The sequence below is a fragment of the Dama dama genome, chromosome 31, assembly GCF_033118175.1.
Source record: "Dama dama isolate Ldn47 chromosome 31, ASM3311817v1, whole genome shotgun sequence".
Taxonomy (NCBI): Eukaryota; Metazoa; Chordata; class Mammalia; order Artiodactyla; family Cervidae; genus Dama; species Dama dama.
In genome coordinates this window covers 48,229,490-48,255,762 of record NC_083711.1, presented here as the reverse complement: position 1 = coordinate 48,255,762, position 26,273 = coordinate 48,229,490, and the positions used below count along the sequence as shown (strand labels likewise).

General features: G+C 41.8%; 1 protein-coding gene and 1 non-coding gene across 5 annotated transcripts in view; one reads left to right on the top strand and one right to left on the bottom strand.

Moving 5' to 3' along the window:
* Window positions 1–2,570: 2,570 nt before the first annotated feature.
* Window positions 2,571–26,273, bottom strand: part of LNP1 (leukemia NUP98 fusion partner 1) — a 41,742-nt gene continuing 18,039 nt past the window's right edge. For 3 of the 4 annotated variants that reach the window (XM_061133981.1, XM_061133979.1, XM_061133980.1), the window contains exons 2-5: window positions 25,731–25,812; window positions 19,650–19,844; window positions 8,800–9,030; window positions 2,571–4,988 (exon numbers count right to left, since the gene is read on the bottom strand). In XM_061133981.1, coding sequence (XP_060989964.1) covers window positions 4,839–4,988; window positions 8,800–9,030; window positions 19,650–19,805 — 537 coding nt within the window. In that variant the 5' untranslated portion in view covers window positions 19,806–19,844; window positions 25,731–25,812 and the 3' untranslated portion in view covers window positions 2,571–4,838. Of the gene's footprint in view, window positions 4,989–8,799; window positions 9,031–19,649; window positions 19,845–25,730; window positions 25,813–26,080; window positions 26,197–26,273 lie in introns of those variants that run through there. The other variant, XM_061133978.1, reaches the window with a different exon arrangement.
* LOC133050263 (U6 spliceosomal RNA) lies at window positions 3,890–4,001 on the top strand. The gene has a single exon (XR_009691578.1). It is a non-coding gene; the product is annotated as a U6 spliceosomal RNA (small nuclear RNA).

Here is a 26,273-nt window from a genome sequence, read left to right as displayed (position 1 = left end):
TTCGACACTGGTGCTTTCCGGAGAAGAGCCACTTCCTATTTCATATGCTTCTGCATCATTTGAAAGTGTGACAGGTGCTGTTTTTATCAGTGAAAGCATTTCCATGGAGGGGAGAATATCATCTACAAACGCAACTTTTCATTTCAAGAGAGTAATATATGACAGTTTCTTGCCTAAAATAGGCAGAATTCATTCAAGTTATAGAACTCTGTTCAGAGTCACATTCTCAGACAATATAGCCTCAGTACTATGAGATAGGGACCTATGAGGCTCTGGGAATGCAAAGATGATTAAGATATGGCTCCTGTGAACTCAGAGTTCACAGTCTAGATGGGAAGACAGACTTGTAAGTAAGCCACTACATGCTAAAACCCACATGAGTTATACTACAGCACAGAAGAGAATATGATCAGACAGAGGTATTTTCATTTGGAGAGAGAAGGATGGAAGGAAAGAAGGGAGGGAAGGAGGAAAGAAGGAATCAAGTATAATAAACTTTAAAATGTTATAACTACTATTAGGCCAGCTAGCACATGGATTAATTAAATTCTGACTCTTTTTAAACTCCCTAGAATTTAAAAAATAAAATTCAAGTAATACAAAAAGAGGCTTGAGAATCAGTTAGAGTAAAGATCAGTACTGCCCCAAAGAAATGAAAGAGAGAGGTAAATTTAAATATTTTTAGTATCCACGTTAAAATAGGGGAGGGACTTTTTTGGTGGTGCAGTGGCTAAAACTCTGTGCTCTCAATGCAGGGGGGCCAGGTTTGATCCCTGGTCAGGAAAGACGTCATTTTGTTGGAATCAAGGCAAGATATATTATCTTTGTTGCAATCAAGGGGCCTGAAGTGATGTGGTGGCAGTGAGAATGGAATTTAGTAGGTCCCCAGTGATTAAATTTAGAGGCAAAATAGGCAGAAGTCGATGATTACTGGAATGGAGAGCAAAAGAGTACAAGATGGTTTCAAACTGAACCAAGTTCTTAGTTGACAACTGGTAAATGATACTAACCATTTACTGAGATAGGGAATGTAAGAGGAGGGAAAGACAGGGGCAGGAAATAATAATTTACTTTTTAAAAGTGAGTTTGAGGGAATTTCCTGGCAGTCCAGTCATGATTTCACTGCTGAGAGCCCAGGTTCAATCCTGGGTCTGGGAACTAAAATCCCACCAGCCTTGTGGTATGACCATAAAATTAATTACAAAATCAGTTTGCAATGCCTATGAAAACTGCAACTAGATATATGTCTAAGGTCCAGTTGTGTGTGTGGGTGCAGTGCTCAAGAGAAAGGTCTGCATCACAGGAAGAGATTTAGGGACTATTTGGGGCCTCCCTGGTGGCTCAGATGGTAAAGAATCTCCCTCAAGGCTGGAGACCTGAGTCCAATCCCTGGGTGGGGAAGATCCCCTGGAGAAGGGAATCGCAACCCACCAGTATCCTTGCATGGAGAATTCCACGGACAGAGGAGCCTGGCGGGCTGCAGACCATGGGGTCGATCGGACATGACTGAGTGAATAACACACCACATAGGTAGCTGACCCCATGGGATGTTTGAGATTGCCCAAAGAGAATAAGGGGAGTCAGACACATGCCTAGAACACATGCGTAGACAAAGCCTGGAGGAAAGCCAACATTTAAGGGTTAAGGATTCCTCAACAAAGACTAACCAAGAATGATCAGTGAAGTCCAAGGAACCAGAGAAGAATATAGATCATAACAGCCAAAGAGAGGACTTCAGAAGGGAGAGAATGGTCAGCAATGTCAGAAGCTGCCAGATAGTCAAGCTAAGGAAGTAGAGCAATGTTTTCATACAATTTGACAGTAAAGGGGACAAGAGTGACTTCAAAGAGAACAGCTTCCAAAGAAGGTAAGGGTAAAAGTCACATTGCCACAGACTGAAAATCTAGGGAGAAATGTAACAGGTAGTCTTCAGGAAGTTTTCTGTGAAAGGAAAGATAGCTAAGGTATCAGGGGGAAACAAGTGTTAGTCACTCAGCCATGTCTGACTCTTTGCAACCCCATGGACTGTAGCCCACCAGGCTCCTCTGTCCTTGGAATTCTCCACGCAAGAATATTGGAGTGGGTAGCCATTCCCTTCTCCAGGGGATCTTCTGACCCAGGGATCAAACCTGGGTCACCTGTATTACAGGCAGATTTTTTTACCATCTGAGCTACCAGGAAAGGCCAGGGTGGTAACTACTGGCTATTAAAGTGGTACCTACTGATATGTTATGAGGGAAACTTTCTAAGATAGAACAGACTTGAGCACCTTCTAAGCATATTTCCTTTGAAATAACCATTAAAATTATGTACTCAACTATTTTATTGATTTTAAAAGATGTTATGATATATTGTTAACTGAAATGAGTTCATGTTTGGAAATAAGGGGTGTGTGTGTGTGTGTGTGTGTGTGTCTATACACATAGATAATATTCTGAAAAGACAGAAAATAAAGTATATCTCTGATTAAGTATAATAAGAATTTTTAATTTTTATTCTTTTTCTTTTGTATTTTTATTATGACAAGTATTGTTTTATTTTGAAACAAATTTTAAAAAGGCAATAAATAGGCAAAGTCATATTCAGAGAGTCCCCCCTCTTCCATGTACAATGGTCCTGAAAGTGTGCTGAAAATGGACTTTCCTCCAATTTGATAAAATATAGAATAAAATTCCTAATTCCAATTTTCCCAGGTACCATCATCCTCGAAGGGGAAGAACCTTCACACGTATCCTGGCAGGAGTGGAGGGTGGCTACTCTCTCAGCCAGCCAGTCAACGCGCCCCGAGAACTCCAGGTATCTCTCCTTCCCACGGGTGGGCCACTTCTTCCCAGACCTTTATTTTGGGGCCACAGCAGATGCGTAGACCATCCCCCCATCTGCAATTTGGTCAGCAAGACTGAAAAGTACCCAAGCGAAGGGGGGGAAACCAGTATTTTCCCCACAACTACAGCAGAACACAAACCTCGAAGACAGGTCAGGTCCCATTCTCCCCCTTGGAGGCAAACACACCAGGTAATAGAGTGAAGTCATCTTTTACTTGTGTGAAAAAGCATCACTGAGAGGCTACATGAAAGTATCAACCCAAAATGGTGACGGTACAAGTTGTATGAATTGAAAGAATGCGAGTTAATGATCATCAACATTTTACTTTTATTTCACTGTTTTCCTCTTCTCTTTTTCTTTCTTTTTTACTAACTATGCCAAAGTTAGTTTGTTCTTACACAAGCAATCAGTTGTGATATAGTTCTGGGAGATCATCTTTACAAAATAGAGATTTTTGCTTCCCGTGGGCGGGTAAAGATCCAAGACAGAGATAGAGAATAAATAGGGGGCAGGAATAGAGACCCAGATGTAGAGAACAGGCTTGTGGACACAGCAGTGGAAAAAAAGGGTGGGACGAATTTGAGAGGGTGGCCCTGAAACATATACATTACCATATGTAAAATAGAGAGCCAGTGGGAAGTTGCTCTACGACACAGGGAGCACAAATCCAGTGTTCTGTGACAACCCCGGGGGGTGGCCTGGGGAGGGGAGGGAGGTCCAAGAGAAGGGGACATATATATATATATATCCAATATACACTTATGGCTGATCCACATTGTTATACGGCAGAAACCAACACAACATTGTTAAGCAACTATCCTCCAGTTAAAATTATTTTTTTTAATTTAAAAAAAAAGAATAAATAGGGAGATTTCAACTGTCTCTTCTTCTAGGGAGAAAAATAGAATATGGGCTCAATGTGTTTAATTAACCTGACCGTGGTGATGGTTTCACAAAGGATGTCATATACATACACGTCGATCACCATGCTGAACAATTTAAATATACACAAATTTATTCATCAATTATACTTCAATAAAGCTGGAAAAAGAATAAAAAGTGCCTGCTTCAACAGCATATACAGTAAAATTGGAACTTCTCTGCAGACAGAGAAGCTCAGCACAGCCCCCGTGTAAGGGTGACATGCAGAGCCGTGTGAAGCACTCCACATGTTTCAAATAAGTCATGGGATGTAATGTACAGCAAGGTGACGGTAGTCAACAATACTGTATAGCATATTTGAAAGTTGCTAAGAGAGTAAGTCTTAAAAGTTCTCATCATCAAAACTATAACCCACTTCCAAGTCCTGTTTTTCTCATTCGCATCTGTCCATTTATAAGCAAATCATACACAGACTAAGTCAGGACCCACTGCCAAAGGGGAAAGGATGTCCTGCCTCAGGTTAGGAACATGAGTCAGAATGAGCTGAGCTCTGGCCCTAACTCTGATTACCACCTCAGCAGTGAGAGACGGAACTTTCCTAAACTCCTGTTTCCTTTGCCAGCAAGTGAAAAGACAACGCCTCACCTTGGGAGTGGTGAGGACTATTTCAGGTCATGCATTCAAAATCTCCTCATGGTACCTGGCACCTTTAATTACCAGTTCTCATTAAATGATGGCCATTAGACATACTTATATAATCACTTCTAGTAAGGAGTTCGAGTCACACCAATGACTTTTATTTAAGATTATTTGTGAGGCTGATGTGCAAGAAGGGTTGGTGAAGATGTGTGGGTGGCTCTTTAAATATCTCTCTTTACATTTTCAAGAATAACTTTATTCTATTAAAATATCTTTTATTCTTTTTAATCCCCTAAAAGGGCAACAGAGTAGATCATACTCTGAAAAGCAGGTGGGGTATGATGCAAGCTGTCTTGGGGAGCAGCTGAATCAACCACCCACCTGAGTCACTCAGCATCTGCAGACCCTCTCACAGGTACCGTTCCTGGGTCTGGTGAATTGGGGCTCAAAAAACACAGCAGCGTCAGTAGTCGTGGTGTAGAAGCAAAGGGTTATTTGTGCGCTTTTTCAGACAGGGTGGGCAGGTACGCTTCTCCATGCTCTTCCTTCCTAGAGCTCCTTTTTTCCTCTGCTTTCTTGCAAGACCTCATTTCCAGAAACCGGCGCTCTCTCTCATTTCTCTCCTTTCTGCTCTCTGGTCCCTGAGAAAGAAAGGTTGGAAAAGGGTAGAGAGCTGACAACATTCAACATTTTTCCTAATTATCAGAAATGTAGGAAACTCTAATCATGTAGGAGACTTTCACATCTTAGTTTTTAGTAATAAATTAGCACAAGCCTAAGGGTGTTGCTAAAGCTTTAGTCATAAATAAAGGAAGAAGGGCCTTGGGCATCAGCAGATGGTCTGTGGAGGAAACTCAGCCTGCACATGACTCTGCCTCTAAGATACAAAGGGATGGGATTTCACAGTAAAATTAATATTCTTCTGGTACTTTTTGAAAAAGAATGTGGCAAGGGAATCATACATTGAATGATTCTAACCTCCATATGGTCACTGAGGGTTTGCACTAAGTTTTCAGATAAGGGACTAGGTAAAGAATGAAGCGCCAAGAATGACATTCAACCACACTAACATTCCCCAGTGAGTTGCCCAGGGGTCCACAGTCAATGATCAAATGAACACATACTGTTGTTCTAGGATGGGGCGCTATGACACCAACTAGACTAGCGGTCCTACTTCCTAGATTCTACACCTCGACGGAGGGAGACAGACAATCAACCAATAAGCCTGAAAGGAAATAAAAAAATAACAGGTGGTTATAAATGCAGTGATAACTGTAAATAGGGTGATGTGACAGGGAACTGTGTGGAGACTGGGGCAAGGGGAGAACGGTGCTTCTTTGGTTTCCATGGTCAGAGGGTTACTTTCAAAGAATTACTTCCAAAAGACAAGTATTGATAAACGTGGTGATGGTATCTATTTACACTTCAGTTTTTTAAATAAACAAAATCATTACTCCCCTTCGTCCACTTGAATTGGAAATGCTGCAGGACTCCTGAGGGCCTAAGAGGGGAACATACGCAGTAGCACTCAGATGAGCAAGGTCATGACTAGCCCAGCAGGGTGAGTTATGGGGATGTCTGGTTACTGAGGGGGTGTTATCCGCTGTAGAGTGTTAAATGGGTTTCATACTGAGATTAGTTCACTTCTATCTATAATGGTCCATTAGTCAAAATCAGAAAGCAAAACAAATGATGAAGCTGAGAGACAAGTTAAGAGGGGCTTAAAAATTGTACTAGCCCTGTAAATATGCCTCCAGATTATTTTCATTAGTTCCAGCACTTGTATTAAATCCATCAATCTGATCATAATTCATATTTAGCAGCCATGAATGTCTCTAATCCTTATAGGAACAGTATAAAACAGAGAAAATATAACGATGATTATTTGCAATTTGGCTTTTCCCTCATTGAGAATAAAGACTATGTGAAAATTGCTCATAATAGTGACATGAAATATTTTTTCTTATCAGTTAGAAACAAAGTGAGAAAAATTATTTTAAAAAGCCAGTTGAGTTTTTCAATGTCAAAAGGAAAAACTTTAATGTTGTTGGTCATGGACAGATCACAAAAGCAGTTTTCTGGCTCTTCTTGATGCTAAAAGATGTAAAATTTAAATCTACATAGTCATATACATTTGGCCCCCAAATAAAAGGCAATATACATCGTTTTTAAATTTCCTGACAAATCATGCTTTTTAATGTAGCTAGTTTCAGAAAACTGCATCAATTGTTAAACAGAAAAATGTTTTAAAGTATGCATTGTTCCAAATTTCTTTATTTGGAATGAAGAAAAACTTTATAATATACTGTTTTAAAGTAATATAAAATTTAAAATATTTAATTTAAAATTATTTATCATATATATTGATCACATAATATGAAAAGAGTTTTAATGATTTTGTAAATTCCTAGCAGGTTTCTAGGTTATTATACAGTTGTCCCTCAGTATCCTCAAGGGGACTGGTTCCAAAACCACCCATGGGTACTGAGATTCACAGATGCCCAGTTCACAAGTGCAGAACCCAAGGACGCAAAGGGCCAACTATATATAACTATGAACAGAGTTCTTGAGTCAAAAAAGTTGAAAAGGCTGCCTTGGTTATCTTGGCACTCAAAAGGAAGAACTTGAGAAGTGAATGAAACAAACATTATTATATTTTAAGGATAAGGTAATGACATCTCTTTAAGTAAGAAAATTGATTTCACATTTACACACTTATGTAAACATGTGATATGAATTTTTTCTGTGGCCATCAGAATAAACAAAGAATTGTTCTGATTAAAAGTTTTTTCAAAACATATTTATATCCTTCCTTGTTCTAGAAAGAATTTAAAGCAAGTCAGTTCCCTGATTAATATAATTTTATTATATTGCTTGACTTTAACAAGCAGTTTTGAAACAGATGTGAAAAAAAAAATTTTTATTCCTGCCAAAAGCTCATCATGTGAATCTAATCATGAGGAAATATCAGATGATTTCAAACTGAGCATCATTCTAAAACATAACCAGCCAGTCTCATCAAAGATAAAGACTGAGGCATTGCTGCAGAAATACAATAGCTTAAAGGGACACGAAAATCAGTTGCAACACATGATCTGGAATCTTGATATAAAAAATATTATTGGGGCAACTGGCAAAATATGAATAAGGCCAATAGATTGTATTGGTGTTCATTTCCTGAGTTTAATTACCACACTGTATTTATATCCTTGTGCCCTTGTTTGGGGGTGGGAAGGAAAAAGAGAGTAAACGTAAACGCAATAATATGTTCACGTTTAGAGGGAATCTAGGTGAAAGGTGTAGTCTTGGCACTCTTCTTGCAACCTTGTTCTAAGTCTGAAAGCATATCTTTAAAAAAAAAAAAAGCAGTATTTAAAAAAAAGACAAACTAGAAACCCTTAATAAAGTTTAGACGTAGTAAGTGACAGCTGGTCACTATTCTTCCTTCCTTCTTCCTTTTTTGATCCTGTAGAGACAGCACTTACTGAAGGGGGGTCATAGATACACAAGGTCACTGTGACAGAAGTGACGTCCCACCGTGAGGCAAAGACGCACAGTGACAATCCCAGCAGCCATCTGAGCTGGGCAGAAAGCAGCGAGCTCGGGGGACCATGAGCTAGGAAGCCCCTGAGTGTCCTCCCCAGCCAGTCACAGAGCACAGCTCAAGATCCAGGTGGATCTAGCCTTACTTATTCACTCCATCTACTACATGGCAGAAACATATCATTGTTCTTCATTTGCAAAATAAAACCAAAATCAAAGACCTACCAAAAAAGAAGTATGTTGCTCAAGGCTGCTCAGTGAACACATTGCAGAGTTGAAAACTAACCTGCAGTTAATCGGTCTCTAGTTTAGTACTTTGTGTATCAGCTCTGGCGTCATCAGTGGCGCTTCTATCCTTCCCCCGTTTCCTGCCTGTGTTTCCCTTATGCCTCACTTGGGTTCCCACGAGGCCACTGCTCCTGCTCCTGCTCCTGCTCTCCATGGGGTCCACAGAGTTCCTTCCATGTGCTTCTTAAAGATACAGGGGGCACAACGCCATCACAGACTATTTCCTACCAGATTACATAGGCGAGGACAAGAGCATTAGGGGCAGTTTTTTCTTCTTCAGATAGTGAAAGGAGAACACATTACAATTATTTGTAATAATTACAATGATTACAATAATTTGTAATAAGGGTGATAGAAACAGTCTCAAAGAACTAGAGGACATTGGTAACAAAAACATTCCAACCGGTACTTAATTCTTCCTACACCTGATGTCTTTAAATAATAATAATTTAAAACCTTTATGTACATCTGGGCTATCTAAAATGGGTGTCATTTTCCAAAGATCTCAGTGCCAAACTGTAAATAAGAAGTTAGATTTGTTCTCCTCAAACTGGGAGAGTACGAACGCTTTGAGTTTCCTTTTCTAAGACAGGTTAAATATTCAATAACTCTGTTACATACCAAAGAGACGGAACGTTTGGTTCTAAAGCACAGTTGCTGTTCAGAGGAGTCTGAAAATGACTGAATTTTGGAATGGGATCTTCCTTTTGAATCCAATGGCTCCTTGAATGACCCATCCCCTGAGCACTTTCTGTGATCCCGCACATGAGTGTGGCATCGAAATCCCTGGTCCTCATAAGAATACCTTCTAGGATGGCTGGCAGAAGACATCATTCTGGGAAGCACAGGAAACTGGGGATACAGAATGAAAAATGTTACAATATAAAAAGACTGCACAATATTAACACGGAGACAGAATGTCCATAAATTACTAACCAAACGAATCTCATGTTGAACTGAAATTTTATCTTCTTGATCAGTAGGACCTTTCTACAGCAGTGAGGCAGTGGAATCAATTGGTCAAAACATTAAACATCCCAAGATTAGCTTTGTTGCTCCTGTATTATTAGGGTGGCATAATCAAGTGTCCCAAGTCTTAAACTGACATGTAAAAAAAAATTTCAAAATAATCAAATGAAAATTTTAAAGAAGCCATAAACATTAAAAAAAAAAATACAAAGATGAATAGTTGTGTGATTTCTGTATGGAGAAGGAATTTCTAAGAGCAAAGAACAATATAAGAAGTCAAAAGGAAAAAAATTAATTACATAAATAAAGCTAATATACATGAAAACAACATAAAATTATGCAGTGGACAAAAAAAAAACAAAATATTTGCTGCAAGTTACTAATATTTAATAAATACTCTGAAGATAAGTATATTCACATATACATACAAACACAGAGGTCAGGTAACACAATGACAGCAATAGAAAATGATCAACAACAATTGGAAAATGATCAAAAGACAGAGTTCAGAGAAGCCAAACTTTTGAAAGAATTGTGACGTTTGCTCTCTCAATTTTTCTTACTCTCCAAACCACTCCAATCCAGCTTTTGCAACCACATGTTAGTTAGGGTATTGGTCTCCATGTTGCCAAATACTGTGACTGTTTTAGCCTTTTGTCCTTTATGTAACCTTCAACCCAGGTACCCAGGGAGCCGTTCTGGAAACGGTCTTTCTCTTGCCTTCTGCCATGGCACCTTCTTGGTTTCCCCTTCACCCATCTGCCACTGTGTTTCAAATGTCTGCTCACTTCTCCCTCCTGCCTGCTCACAGCTGTTGGAGTCCCCCAGCGCTCTAAACGAGTCCTCCTCCCCTTTCTTCGCTTTCTCACTTAACACTGTCTCCCTAAATGTCTCATCCCCAGACTTCAATTTCTATCTATAACCTAGTTTCCTCATTTATACTGACTTCTCCTCTGAGCTTCTGCCCACTCAAAACTTCCCCTCTTGGTTTCCCATAGGCACACAGTCTGATCTGTCCAAATTCAAACTCATTGCCTTTCCCCCCCAAACCTGCTTCTCAGTTCAGTTCAGTTCGGTTCAGTTGCTCAGTCGTGTCCGACTCTTTGCAGCCCCATGAATCGCAGCTCGCCAGGCCTCCCTGTCCATCACCAACTCCCGGAGTTTACTCAAACTCATGCCCATAGATTGGTGATGCCATCCAGCCATCTCATCCTCTGGTGTCCCCTTCTCCTCCTACCCCCAAACCCTCCCAGCATCAGGGTCTTTTCCAATGTGTCAACTCTTCGCATGAGGTGGCCAAAGTAATGGAGTTTCAGCTTCAGCATCAGTCCTTCCGATGAACACCCAGGACTAATCTCCTTTAGGATGGACTGGTTGGATCTCCTTGCAGTCCAAGGGACTCTCAAGAGTCTTCTCCAACACTACAGTTCAAAAGCATCAATTCTTCAGTGCTCAGCTTTCTTTATTGTCCAACTCTCACATCCATACATGACCACTGGAAAAACCATAGCCTTGACCAGATGGACCTTTGTTGGCAAAGTAATGTCTCTGCTTTTTAATATGCTCCCTAGGTTGGTCATAACTTTCCTTCCAAGGAGTAAGTGTCTTTTAATTTCATGGCTGCAATCACCATCTGCAGTGATTTTGGAGCCCCCAAAAATAAAGTCTGACACTGTTTCCACTGTTTCCCCATCTATTTGCCATGAAGTGATGGGACCAGATGCCATGATCTTAGTTTTCTGAATGCTGAGCTTTAAGCCAACTTTTTCACTCTCCTCTTTCACTTTCATGAAGAGGCTTTTTAGTTCCTCTTCACTTTCTGCCATAAGGGTGGTGTCATCTGCATATCTGAGGTTATTGATATTTCTGCCGGCAATCTTGATTACAGCTTGTGCTTCTTCCAGCCCAGCATTTCTCATGATGTACTCTGCATATAAGTTAAATAAGCAGGGTGACAATATAGTCTTGATGTTCTCCTTTTCCTGCTTCTCAAGTGCCCCTCAATTTAGAAAAGGCACCACCATTCACCTGGTTACTAGGGCCACCTTCCACATTCAATTGCCAAGTCAGTAGAATCCACCTCTCAAGTGTCTCTAAAAATCATTCACTCATTTCCAGTGCCACTGTTACTACCCTAATCCAAGTCATCATTACCTTTCGCCCAGATTACAGTAGCAGCCTCTTTCCTGGTTGGAGCTATCCTGGGTTCACTCTTACTCACTTTATTTCACTTTCCCCACAGCGGCCAGCATAGTTAAAACAACCTCAGCAAACATACCCCATCACGTTTCATCTTGCACCACCCTCACCTCTTCAGGGACATAGCCTCACTGCGCACTTCCCCCTGCTCATTTCCGCCGGCTCACTTGCTCCGAGCCAGCGCAGGCGTCTTCACAAGAGGTCCTCTCTGGCTGTGACCCCACCCCTTCACTTCATCCCGGGGTAACTGCGCTTCACTCACGTGGAAACCACACCCCGCAGAAAGCCTTGCCTACCCTTCTAATTGGTCCAGGCCCCCGCAGCACTGTTAGACGCTCTTCTTGAGGTCTCATACCTCGTGACACTTTTCACCACTGTCTTCGGCCTTTTGGTTAATTTTGTTACACGTGTCTCTTCTCCGGTAGACTGTGTGCGCCACCACGTCAAGGGCCACGTTTCATTCTCTCCTAGAAACTCAGTACACAGCACTTTGCTGCCTTCACAGCATGAGTTATTAAATATACATTCAGTGAGTAAACGTATAAAGAATGAAAGAAAAAGAAATACCAAGTAGTGGAAACTGTTTAGGCTTATTAGTAGTCAAAATTGTGTTACAATGAAATAACATACAATTTTGCCTTTCGGGTTAGCAAAAAAAAAGTTGTTGTTTTTTTAAAATAATACTAACACTAGCAAGAGTGCAAGGGAATAGGCACAGTCATTCCTTGCTGGTAGCAGGACTATAAATGGATACAACTTTCTTGGAAAGCTGTTGACAATATGAATCAAAAGGCTTAAAATAAGGTCCTCATTGCACATGGGCCGAATTGTATCATCCCTCCCCCGCAACCTGCCCCACCAAATTCACATATTGAAGCTCCATGTGAATAGCTCACAATGTGACCATATTTGAGGGTAGGACCTTGAAAAATTAACTTAAAATGAGGCCATCAGGGCGGCCCTAATCCACTCTGACTAGTGTTCTTATAAGAGGAAGAAATTGAGAGATACACCAGGGACATACTCATACAGAGGAAAGACTGTGAAAACACAGGGAGGAGACGGCCGTCGACAAGTCAAGGAGAGAGGCCTCAGCAGAAACCAAACCTGTGACACCTTTGTCTTGGACTTCCAGCCTCCAGAGCGGTGAGGAAGTGAACACCTGTTGTTCAAGCCACCTGGTCTGTGGTATTTTGTTATGGCAGCCTGAGCAAACTAATATACATATCTAGAAACTTACTCTCAAACAATAATCAGAAATATGGTTAAAGATTTAGAAAACTGCTAAGATACATGAGGTAAGACTGTACATATTGGTCCATTTACTGTAGGTCAGACATGGTACTTGGTGGAAGATAAATTGAGGAGTAAAAGAGGGTCCCCCTCTCAGATCATATGTCTACATGGGAGATAAATAATAAATGGGGCACATGCCTGCATCCTTGGTCAAACGCTGTAAAGGGAATGTTTGGGGTGAAATGAGAGGGTACAGTAGGGTAAAACCACGTATATTTGGGTGGGTGTTGGGGTAGCTGGATCAGCAGAGACTTCTGGAAGGCATGACAATTAAGTGACAACCTGAAGGATAAGCAGGGCTCATTAGGGAACAGAGGATGCTTAAGGAGGAGACAATGTGCGCAGAAGCCCGCTGCAGAAAGAGCCTGCTGGTGTGGAAGGAAGAGAAGTCTGGTGGGGAGCGCCTGAGGGGAGTGGGGAGTCTGGGATGTGAGCAGCGAGGGGCTGGAAATCAGGGGACATCATCAGATGGGTAGTCCTTAAACATACCCAAATGTGATAAAAGGCTTTGTCTGTGATCTGGGGTCATTTTCTTGCTTTTCCTTTTTAGTATTGTACATGTTTTCTATACTGATCACTTACTATACTGTCAGTAAAAAAAAGAACAATAATATGCTAAAAAATTGAGACTGGGATACAGAAGGACAAACACGTCACAATTCCACTTACATAACGTATCAGAAATGGTCAGGCTCCTAGAAGCAAGGAATCGAATGGTGGTTGCCAAGGGCTGGGGAGGGGTATGCTGGGGCAGTTGCTTATTAACAGGTATAACATTTCAGTGCACTGGTTAAGACTCTGCGCTTCCCCTGCAGGGGGCATGGTACTACCCTTTGTCAGAGGACTAAGATTCCACATGCCTCAACGGTGCAGCCAAAATAGACAAATAAATAATAAGCTCTAGAGTTCCACTGTACGACATTGTGCCTAACGGTGACAATACTGTATCGTACCCATAAAAATCTGCCAAAGAGGGTAAATCTCATGATACACGTTCTTACCACGTCAAAAATCTTAAAAATAAAATTTAAAAGATGTGAGACTGGGAGTGAAATGTACGTGTTTGTACAAATGTCCTCTTCCATTGACAGGCATGAAAAAAATGGCAAGGGTTTCCATCACAATGTAAATAAAGTGTACCCTGAATATCTCCTTATGGCAGATGAAATTTCCAGTTAGTCTGTTTAGGTGTGGAAGCTTGTGAGAAACAAGCTTTAAAAGCACTCTAATTGGTAACATGGAAACATGTATTACCATATGTAAAATAGATAGCCAGTGGCAATTTGTATATGTCTCCCGGAACTCAAACTGGGGCTTGGTGACAACCTGAGGGGTGGGCTGGGGAGGCAGCCGGAAGGGAGGTTCAAGAAGGAGGGGACATGAGTATGTGTATACCTACGGCTGATTCAAAAGCAGAAACCAACATAATATACTGTAAAGCAATTATCCTTTGATTAAAAATAAATAAACACACACATAAAAAGCACTCTAATTGGTTACATGGAAAACTTCTCACTTTTAAAAATGTTTTCTTAGTAAGCAAGCTCTACTTTTGGAATTCTATATGCCCTTCTAATGCAATTCCCACCCCACCCCCCCCAAAGAGTTGAATCAATGTCCTAAATTGCCTATTATTTTCTCAAGGTGTGGAATGTCATCTCCATGTCCATGGATCAGCCTTATCCATCTGTCTCCCATGCTGTGACACAGGTCCTCGTGTGAGGCATGGGATCCCCCACAATCCAAGCTCATGACCTGGGCTCCCCGGCTCCCAGGCTACAAAGCCTGCAGCAGGCATGGACGTGTGGAGCAATTACCACCCAGGAGTTAATAGTGCTGACTCTCACTAGAAAATAGTGCTCTGAACAATCTTGCTATTTCCCACAGGGATGCCAGAAAACCATTTCTGTCAAAAAAAAAAAAAAAAAATCCTATGCACTCTTGACTCCAAGCCATAGGTTCTCGCCTTTTGAAAATATAGTTATGTAACACCTTCACTCCAAGAACTACTTGAAGGTTTTTATTCTGGGTTTAATTATACCGCTACTGCTGCTGCTAAGTCACTTCAGTCATGTCCAACTCTTTGCAACCCCATAGATGGCAGCCCACCAGGCTCCCGCGTCCCTGGGATTCTCCAGGCAAGAATACTGGAGTGGGTTGCCATTTCCTTCTCCAATATGTAAAAGTGAAAAATGAAAGTGAAGTCGCTCAGTCGGGTCCGACTCTTAGTGACCCCATGGACTGCAGCCTACCAGGCTCCTCCGTCCATGGGATTTTCCAGGCAAGAGTACTGGAGTGGGGAGCCATTGCCTTCTCCGGGTTTAATTATAATCACCCTTCAATTGTACCCCCCTGCCCTCTGAGTAAATGCAAGCACCTGAACATGATGAGAAATAAGTGGGGAAAAGATCCAGGTGTTGAGATAATTTAGACCCATGTTGAATCTTAGTGCACTGTGTGTATCAGGCACTCTGGGGACCAGGCCTTATCTCTAGTCTCTGAACAAATCCCACCAGGGAGTCATTCTTTCCTTCTCACAGATGAGCAAAATGAATCTTAGTTTGGCTAGGAGACTTGCCTAAGACTTACATGAGTAGTGACCTCACGGAGAGGCAAATGCTTCAGCATAAGACGTCTCTTCCTTGGGTTGTTGGTGCTGTTGTTTAGTGACTAAGTCATGTCTGACGCTGTGACCCCACAGAATGGAGCCTGCCAGGCTCCTCTGTCTATAAGATTCTCCAGGCCAGAGTACTGGAGTGGGTTGCCATTCCCTTCTCCAGGGGATCTTCCCCACCCAGGGATCGAACCTGCATCTCCTGCTTGGCAGGCTGATTCTTTACCACTGAGCCACCTGGGAAGCCCCTTCATTGGAGTAATACCCCCAAACTTTTATCTTCAACAGCAACAAATTCATCCTATTTCTAAGTGAAACACGGTTTTAAATAATGTACTGGTTATAACAAAATCCTATTACAAAAGTAATAATAATTTGTAGGTCTTTAGGAAATAGTCTAAATGAATTTTATGTGAGGAATATTTTATAATGTAGTCTAACTGCCTATCAACAGAGCCAAGAGATTTATAAATTAGTTAACCAGCATTATATGGAAACAGCATCAGGGAACAAAGATTCAAGTGTTCAACTGGTAAAATGGTAGGTCAGTACCATCCACTGGACATCCTTTAGGGAAACTAAAAGACAATTTAAACTCTGACACATAAGGAAAAAAGAGGAGGAGGAGGGAGAAGGGGTGGGGAAGAGAGGGGAAGGAAAAGTGCTTACTAGGTCCCAGGCACTGTTCTAAGCGCACTGCGCACGTTACTCACTGAATCCGAACACCACCTGCATGATGTATGTACTATTTTCATCAATCCCATTTACGGAGAGAGGTTACGCTGCCAGTGTAGACCCTGGGTGGCACCTCAGAGCCCTCACTCTCGCCCACTCCACTCTGCTCCCTTCCCAGAGACTCCTCCGTCTTGGCCTCTATTGATAGTAGAAGCGAGGAAACCAGTCCAGGGAACATTGTGATAAAAGCTCCCCTGTAGAATTGTCACTGACGCCTGAAATTTATTACTAATATTTTTTGGATCAAGTTTGTCTCCTCTTTAAATGGAATACAAATTTAAGCTGAAAAACAAGGAACCACATTAGTCACGAAACTTTCGGGCATTCCCCTCTCTTCAGGTGTGAGAAATCCTCTAAGGGGGCCAAGGCCCACCCTGCCCCTGCAGGGAGCAGCTAGTGGAGAACCAGCGCTGTAGTGAGATACCACGATGGCAGAGTGTGTAACAACCCTGAGGCCAATCAGGGCAAAAACTAACATTAGATACATCTTCTACAGCTTCCTTCCCTGGTAGCTCAGCTGGGAAAGAATCTGCCTGAATGCAGGAGATCCTGGTTCAATTCCTGGAGCAGGAAGATCCACTGGAGAAGGGATAGGCTACCCACTCCAGTATTCTTGGGCTTCCCTGGTGGCTCAGATGGTAAAGAATCTGCCTGCAATACAGAAGACCTGAGTTCGATCCCTGGGTTGGGAAGAGCCTCTGGAGAAGGGAACAGTTACCCACTCCAGTATTCTTGCCTGGAGAATTCCATGGACAGAGGGGCCTGGTGGGATACAGTCCATGGGGTCACAAAGAGTCCAACATGACTGAGCGACTTTCACTTCACTTCACTTCTGCAGCTTTAAATTGAGACTATAAAGACAGGATATAAAATTGGCTAAAGGTGATTGTTTTTAAAAAGAAAAAAAAAAAATCCTTGGGGTACATATAGGTAAGAGGTTTATTTTGAACCTCCTCAAATAATATGATGTGGACCAGTACATGTTGTGCCTATGTGAGCAAAGAAGAAGCACTGGGGAAGCCCAAGGCCCGGGAACTCAGTTCCTCCTTGAAGAGGCCTATCATTCAGCATAATCCTCACTTCCACTAGGCCCTAACTGTGCAGAACAAGGCTAAGAGAACCACATTAATCTGAAGATGAGAAAGTCAAATCAACTATTTAAAGTTCACTTTCGGTGAGTAGAATAAATAAGGGATATGGAGGTTTTTCTACCACAAGTTTGTATTCACGTGACAATGGGGGGAGGAAGATTCGTTCAATAATGAGAGAGGTGAAAATATCTTTTTTTTCACCCAAGTACCTCAGGCCAGTAAAGTTAGATTTTTAATTTGATTTAAATCAGCAATCACAGATTATAATGAGCCTTGTCAAAAAGTACTGTGTGTTCTCTACTCATCTAAGAAATTAGTAATAAGTTTCAGGTGTCTGTGACAACTCTACAGGGGAGCTTTTATCATAATGCTCCCTGGACTTGTTTCCTCTCTTCTACTATCAGTAGATGCCCAAAATAGTAGTGTTCTCTAAGATGGGGCAAGCTTTATGCCTTGTCTACCTCATTCTTTCTGCCAAATTTGTATTTTCCACTAGCTTGGACATGCCACAAGCACAGACACCGTATATGTCTTCTCCACTGTTATCCTATTGTGCCTTGAACACGAACTGGCGCACAGTAGGTGTTCAATAAATATGTTTAATGATTTAATGTTCCATCACTATGGTTCTGCAAGAATCGTGAGGCTGAAGAGCCACAGTGGAAACCACATGCAGATAGGAAAGAAGGGGAAAATTCTTCGCATGAATATGAAACTTATGGATGCAGGCTACTAACAGGCTGCAAGGGAGGCGCCTTTGAGTGGAGCAGTGGGGAGAGAAAGAAAAAGATAAGGCTAAGAGTAAGTTTTTTCAAGTTATTTTTTCTGAGCTCAAAGCAAAACACAAAACTTGAAAACCTAATTGTTTTCGTATCTCTAAAGGGAGAAAAATTTGAGCACACGTTAGAGTCAGGAAAAGTTAAGCATCCGACTATAGTCACTTCAGAAATCCGTGGCATTGCGTGAGCAGGGATGAAGAATCAGGCCCTCCACTCTCTAGGGCTCTGCCTACTTTGCCCCGGGGCCCCCCAGTCTCGGTTCTGCGCCTTCTCCACTCAGCTAGGTCGTCATGTCTCACCTGCACTTCGTTCCTTAAATAAACACGTGCTTTCTGCCTGCCAGTCTGCTAATTATGGAACTCATTGTCAACTCAAAGAATCTAAACAGGTTAACTCAGGCAAGTGCCCAAAGCCAGTATGAGCAGGAAAAGACATATGGACCCTCTTTAGAAATGTTATACAAAGAAATTCTGCTATTCCCCAAGAGTTTAAGGCAAGCAATATTGCAACGCACAAGTGGATTCTCTAAATAAGGTGGATCATCCTAGTTTTTAAAGTCTAATAAATGCTAAAATCTATTCAAGAGACTATATTTTATGTCCTGTTTATTTGTTTTCATATTTTGGTGGCTCCAGAGGGCTGTTGTGATAAACAGTGAACCTCACTTTTTTCTCCTTGTTTCTCCCTGGTTCTCACTGTTTGGCTAAACACGAGTCATATTCCTGGTTCACAAATTATGAATACCTCCCTCAGTGTGGGCCATAAAAGATTAAAACATGAGCACAATAAGCAAGGGTTTATTTTATAGCAGAATTATGGAAAGTAAGACTAGAAGGGTTCTTGTAGATCATCCAGTGCAACCTCTGTCCGTTTTCACTTAAAGAACCTGGAGTTCAGTGAAGCATTGAAACGCTCCCTTGGCCCCCGACTATGCTTTTTAAGAGAACTATTTTCAAATATTTGTGTCTTAAAGAGGTCTCATTCCTCAAACTTGCTGACCATTGGGAGTAAAAGACTGCTTTTCATGCTTTAATATACTTCACATGCATTACGCTTCTGGGAACTTTAGAGCTAAAAATAAAATAACATCAGCCCCAAAACTTATCTGGTCCTGGAGTTAGCATAGCAGGGGGTTGGGGAAATACTCTCTGGTAGCTGGAATTCTAAGTGCCCGTGTGCCCACTGCCGAGTCCACCCCTGCTCAGGTCCACCCACTCCCCTCTCAAGAGCTCTCCTGTCCTCTGCCTAGCCGTGGAAAAACAGTGCTGAGGGTGGTAGATGTTGGCTTCTCTCCCACCAGGAAACTAAATGAGAACCAGAAGAAAGAGTACATCAAATTTATCAGGGGTAGTGATTTATTAAGTAGCATCCCCAATTCCTTAGATGCCACCAAACAGTCGAGCTATTTTCAGTATTTCAAAAAGAGTGCTGGAGATCAAACAGTGATCCACATCAGTGCTACAAAGACTATACCATCAGGTTTCTTTCCTTTGGCTTAGATTATATTACCACTCAATAGGATTATTCCAGGCTTCTCAGGAGCTCGGAGTAGCAGTTAAATATATCTTAGGTTGCTAAAAATGAAGGAATCATTACTTAATAGATGAAAATCAGGTCCCTTGGAGGACAAGATAAAATGATAAAAGGGTTTTTTGTGAATATAAAAAAAGGTTTGGAAGTACTCATTTCCACCAAAGAAAACTTCATATCATAGGACCCTCAAAAAACCCGAAGAGAAACCCCCCTCCCCTAGTTTGGTTCTCCCCTGGTTCCATTGTAACAACTCACTGGGCAGGGCAGGGAGCTTTTCCTGTAACTGGCGTCTTGTGATCCACGGCGGTCCCGGAGTCCTCGCTCATCCTCCTCTATCCAGCTGTGACCCCAGAAGCTGCTCATCCATTTGGCAAAAGACACATCGTCATCATCATCATCTTTGTGCTCCATGTAAAGGCGCTTCAGAATATCCAGGGCCTGTCCCTAAATCTAGCAGAGAGAAATGTCACCCAACAGGGCTGACTTGGTGAAACCCGGGATCTCCCCAAGAGACAAAACAAAACTGATGTTTTCAAATGGTCTCTGATAATGGAATCCTTAAAGGAGAAAGATTTACTAAACAACCACTTCACAATCAGGCAGCCTCTGGTAATGTCTATTTATAAATTGTGCAGCCCACATTCCCCTCCCCTCCCCCTGTCTTTTTAAATTGAGAGGCTTTTTAATCCTTCCATTGCTGGGGTTGTGCCTCGCAGCCAAAGGGTGGGAAGTACAGTCCGCCGCCTGGTTTTCCCTCTGCTTTGTTGCTGATGGCATGTGATGGCCTCTCCAGCTGTCAATGGTGATAGAGCATGACCCTCGTAATATGCCTGTCAGCTCCAGGCCAGCTCTAAAACGGGGCCACTGACAAGGGACAGACTGCAGCCTGCAAGATAGCCGGCTACTGGAGTGTCATATCTAGAGCCAGAGATTCTCCTAATAAATAAATTTGATACTGATATAAAATCTAGCTCCTGGGGCAAAAAGAAGTTTTGTTTTGTTTTGTTTTGATGTGCTATTTATACATGTACAAAGGTAAAGGATATACATATGCAATGTGCAAATCTTAAGTATACAGTCTGATGAATTTGTACATACGTATACCCCTCCAATGACCTAAATAACTATGCAGGTGAAGGCAACATTTCCAGTACCCTGGCAGTCTCCCTCTTTCCCCATTCTAATCTCATCTCCCTCCAAAAGGTTAAGATTTCTGACCTCTATCACTGTGGATTAATTTGCCTGTTTCTGACCTTTCAATGGACTTTTATAGTATGTATTATTCTGTGTCACTTAACATTATGTTAGTGAGATTTAGCCTTGAGTTTAGTTTATGTTTATAGTTTACGTTTATAGTTATAGTTTATGTTTATGTTTATAGTTTACTGTTTATAGTTATAGTTTATGTTTATAGTTTACTGTTTATGAACAGTAGTTCATGCTACATAGTATTGTATAGCATGATTATCCAACTTTTTAAAAATTCAGTCTACTATCAATGGTCTTTTGGGGCTGTCATATTTGGGTTGCTTTCATTTGGGGCTGTTATTTATAGAGCTTCTATGAACATTAGAGTCCCTGTCTCTTAGTAGGCTTTTTCTTCCCCAAGGTAAGAAGAATATTACATTTATTGAGCCCCTACTTTGTGCCAGAGATGGAGTCAAGTGTCTTACATATGTTATTTTCATTATTAACAACGCTGTGCTTGGCGTATTTTCATCACATTTTTATAGATGAGGAAATTTAATTCATAGATCATCACTTTCCCAAGGTGAAATTACTTCTGAGCAGCATAGCCAAGTTTGAAGCAAGAAGTAAGTCCAGGTTCTCTCCACTGTTCTGCCAGGATTCCAAGAAATTTTTAACAAATCTTATATTTTTAAATAGAAGCATTCTTGGACATTTTCCATATAAAGTTTCTTCCTTGAGCTGTAAAAATTGACTTAACTGTAACCAATGTTCCTAGAGTACTATTCTACAACTTACCTTACTAAGGGAAAGTAACCAATGCACAAGATGGCTTATATTTTTATTTTTTGCTTTAAATTATAGGGTTCATGCTTGTTACTTTGTAATATTTTTATTAAAGAATGGAGGAAGCCTGACTTCTCAGTGACACAGATGAGAAAGGAAAATATATAATTCTATGTCATCATTGTTGGTTGTCTCTGTTATTAAAGAAAGAAATCAGATCATTTTCTTTGGGGAAATAGAACCAGGTCTGTCCACAAAAAATGACTATGGATGGACTTCTTTTTTTCTGTTTCTCTTAAGACAAAACTGTGCTTTCTTCCAATTTCTGGGAAAAAAAAAAAAAAATATGGGCAGGGGGTGGAGAACCCAGAGCAGATATCTAATGACTTCAAAGTATTGTAGGGAAAAGGAAATAGGACTTTATCTTAAAATCTCTTTGAATAATATCTGTCTCTTGCACTTCTGAGTGTGAAAGTCACTCAGTCAAGTCCGACTCTTTGTGACCCCATGGACTATACAATCCATGGAATTCTCCAGGCCAGAATACTGGAGTGGGTAGCCTTTCCCTTCTCCAGGGGATCTTCCCGACCCAGGGATTGAACCCAGGTCTCCCACATTGCAGGTGAATTCTTTTTTTTTTTTTGGCAGGTGAATTCTTTACCAACTGAGTCACCAGGGAAGCCCCAAAATACCGGAGTGGGTGGCCTATCCCTTCTCCAGGGGATCTTCCTGACCCAGGGTCTCCTGCATTGCAGGCAGATTCTTTACCAGCTCAGCCACCAGGGAGCTCTCCCCTTAACACCTTATGTGCCCAGTCACTCAGTCGTATCCAACTATTTGCAACCCTGTGGACTATAGTCCCCCAGGCTCCTCTGTCCATGGGATTTTTCCAGGCAAGAATACTGCAGTGGGTTGCCATTTCCTACTCCAGGGTATTTTCCCAACTCAGGAACTGAACCTGAGTCTCTTGCATCTCCTATCTTGACAGGCAGTTTCTTTACTACTAATGCCACCTGGGAAGCCCTTAATGCCTTACAGGCAAAAACAATTCAGATATTGGAAACATGCAGAAAAAAGGTATGTGTTTATATGTGTGTGTGTGTGTATGAATTTATCATGAGGAATTGGTTCATGCAATTATAGACTGGGAAACCCCACAATCTGCCAGTCTGCTAGCTGGAGACCCAAGAAAGTAAGTGGTGTAATTCAGTCTAAGTCCAAGGGCCTCCATGGAAAGCAAGGCTATAAGTCCCAGTCCAACCACAGAGAAGATGAGATGAGATAGCTCAGTTCAAGCAGTGAGGAAAGAAAAAAGGGTGAATTTCACCTTCATTTGCCTCCTGTTCTATGCCAGTCCTCAACTGATTGATGCCTACCCACAGTGGCCAATTTACTTTACTGAGCCCACTGATTCAAATGCTAATCTTATCTAGAAACATCCTCACAGATATCCCCCCAAGTAATGTTTAGTTTAGGCACCCCCATAGCCAGTAAAACTGACATATAAAATTATCACAAAGGAACTAATCCCATTCCCGAGACTCCACCCTCAGGATCTACTTATCTTCCAAAAGGCCCCATCTCCAAATACGCAATGACGGTCAAGCTTCAACACAAGAACTTTTGAGGACCACAGACATTCGGTTCACAGGAAGCTGCCTACATGACCATTACCCAGTAAAAACCCTGGGCATTAAGTCTTTAATGAGCCTTTGAACAATGTTTCACACATGTTACCACAACTTATTGCTGGTAAAATTAAGCACATTTTACGGGAGTGAAATGGAAAGGGAATTTTGGAGGCTTATTCTTGGTATCCTTCAGACTTCACCCAGTATGTCTTTCCCTTTCTGATTCTATATCCTCTCAGTGTAATAAATTTTATCCATAAGTACAATGAAGTGACAAGTCTTGTGGATTATTCCAGCAAATCCCTGAACTGGGGGGTGGCAGCTGGTGTCAAAAGTGGGATTCACTAAAACATTCACTGAAATATGGCTAAGCAGTGTCTGGAAAAAGGATGAAGGGGACATAATGATAAACTTTTGATGCAAACTGGCTACCTAGTCATCTGTGGTATCTGTGGTCATCAGCAGAGATGATGTCTATTGTGAAAGGTAAACATTACCTATGGAATTTCAAAATGATACATGCAACTCCAGGAGCATCATTGAATGTCTTGATTGCTTTTGGCAATGGTAGCTAAAGTGACAAGATTAAAAATTGCAATTGCAAACTGGATGATGCCTTAGGGTTTTGTTCTTTCCTCCCAGTGGGAGGGGAAAAGATTGTCAGTGCCAAGGCTAAAGCAAGCTTCAGATAAACCAGAAATAAAGGAGAAGGGAAAAGCAACTCTGTCCTCTGGTATAGCAGCCCCTTACATTCCAGCTGGGATTTCTCAGCAGCTGTAATGCCAGTCCTGAAAAGTGTTGAGGGGGTTGTACAAACTTGCAATGAAAAAAAGAAAGAGGGAGAGAGAAAGAATGGGAGAGACTTTTTTTTAAAAATGACTTTTTTGTGTGTGGCTACTACTTCTGGATGTATGACAAAAACTGATTAAAATACTATACGCCTATAATTTCATATATGTTAGAGGGATTATCCCAATCAGGGAAAGCTCCCCAATAAAAGGTGTTGGTAGAACATAAAATCCTTGCTTTTTGCTGCTGGTGGATGGGTTAAAATTTAAATGCTGGCTATTAAAATCTCACAACTGATTATCTTTGCTAAGATTTTTGCCTGTTGGAGCCTATGAGAAAGGTAGACAACATAAAACGAGAAAAATCTCTATAGGAAAATCTCCTTTGGGGTTTTAAAAGTCAGGTTTTAATTTGCTAATAAGTTCTTGCAAAATCAGATGTCTAATTCTTAGAGGCTGATGATTTTCCAGCCTAATGTGCATATTTTTGAATGGGTCAATTTGAACTTTAAGTTTGGCAGGATAAAAGGGACTTGGAACCTCACTGTCTGGCCCAGTAGTCTCTTGGCTCTGCTGCTGCTAAAGAAAAAAAGTCCTTTTTGGAGTCCTGGATTCAGAGATCCTATTTACCTGAACCTAACCCACTCCAGTACTCTTGCCTGGAAAATCCCATGGATGGAGGAGCCTGGTAGGCTGCAGTCCATGGGGTTGCGAAGAGTCGGACACGACCGAGCAACTTCACTTTCATTTTTCACTTTCATGCATTGGAGAAGGAAATGGCAACCCACTCCAGTGTTCTTGCCTGGAGAATCCCAGGGATGGGGGAGCCTGGTAGGCTGCCGTCTATGGGGTCGCACAGAGTCGGACACGACTGAAGCGACTTAGCAGCAGCAGCAGCAACGATAGGCTGAGGGGCTTGCCAGTTGGCTCAGTGGTAAAGAATCTGCCTGCCAATGCAGGAGCCACAGATGTGGGTTCATTCCCTGGGTCGGGAAGATCCCCTGGAGGAGGAAACAGCAACACACTTAAATATTCTTGCCTGGGAAATCCCATGGACAGAGGAGCCTGGCGGCTCCATGGAGGTTGCAGTGTTGGACACAACTGAGTGACTGAACATGCATGCAACGTCACGTGATTGCGATAGACTGCTCCAACTTCTGAAAGCAGACATAGACTCAATGAATAGAATTCAGGCTCTGGGAGATGTAAGGCATCCTCCCCTTCCACCTTGTGGGGCCATAAACTATAAAAACATTATGGATGCTTACTGAACCCCAATGGGTCACTTGCAGATGCCCATGGGAAAGGGTTTGTTCTCTGATGGGACCATCTGAAACCACGATGCTAGTAACTCTATCTAATGTAGGGACTAATTGCACCTGAGATGATTAATCATAAGAAACTTGTGATTCCTGTTAAAACTCCAAGTTGGGAGACAGAACATTACGGGGAGTGGTACTCTCCACCCACTCCTAAAAGATAGGGTTCTCACCCCCCTTCCCAAGGATATCTCACAGTTATTGACTTGTGTTTGGGTTTTACTAATAACATTACTGGAAATTGACAACAGTGGACTGGTAACCTGATTCTAATTCACTCACCTTTCTTTCTTGGTTAGGAATTTTTAGTATTAAATCCCCAAACAGAGATTGAGCTTCTCCAGGCTATTTACCAAATAAATGATCAGGATGATAGGGATTGCGGTTATGTAAATCACATTCTGCAAACTTGAAAATTCAGGATTTTGTCCTACAAGTTCCTGAACATGATATGTCTTTCTGGTTAAGTGTATTAAAAATGTTTTTCTATGTAAATTCATCTATTCCTCTATTTGAATTTATTAAATTAACACTTATTAGGTGGAGTGCAGGGTGTCAGCTGTGAGCTGCACTTCAACAACAGATCACAAGAGAAATTAAAATAGAGAAAAATTAAATACTTACAGGTCTTGGAGGAAGTACCTGGCATGCCTTGAGAGGTCCCATGGGTAGGTCAAGGCAGAGTGCAGACGGAGAGAAGCAGGGCCTGCGGAACATGTTTTTATGAGTCTATAGGGTAGAGTGCTTTGCAGTCCCCAGGCTAAGGCCAGATTGGTCAGTTCAAACCAAAAGAGCAGTGTTTTGATAAGTCCCATGAAGGTCTTATTGGTCTTAGATCTAAGAGAGTGTACGGAGAAGGCCATGGCACCCCACTCCAGTACTCTTGCCTGGAAAATCCCATGGACAGAGGAGCCTGGTAGGCTGCAGTCCATGGGGTTGCAAAGAGTCAGGCATGACTGAGCGACTTCACTCACTTTTCACTTTCATGCATTGGAGAAGGTAATGGCAACCCACTCCAGTGTTCTTGCCCGGAGAATCCCAGGGATGGGGGAGCCTGGTGGGCTGCCATCTATGGGGTCACACAGAATCGGACACGACTGAAGCGACTTAGCAGCAGCAGCAGCAAGAGAGTGTAAGGCGGCACTGGGAAGCAGGGGAGACTGTTGA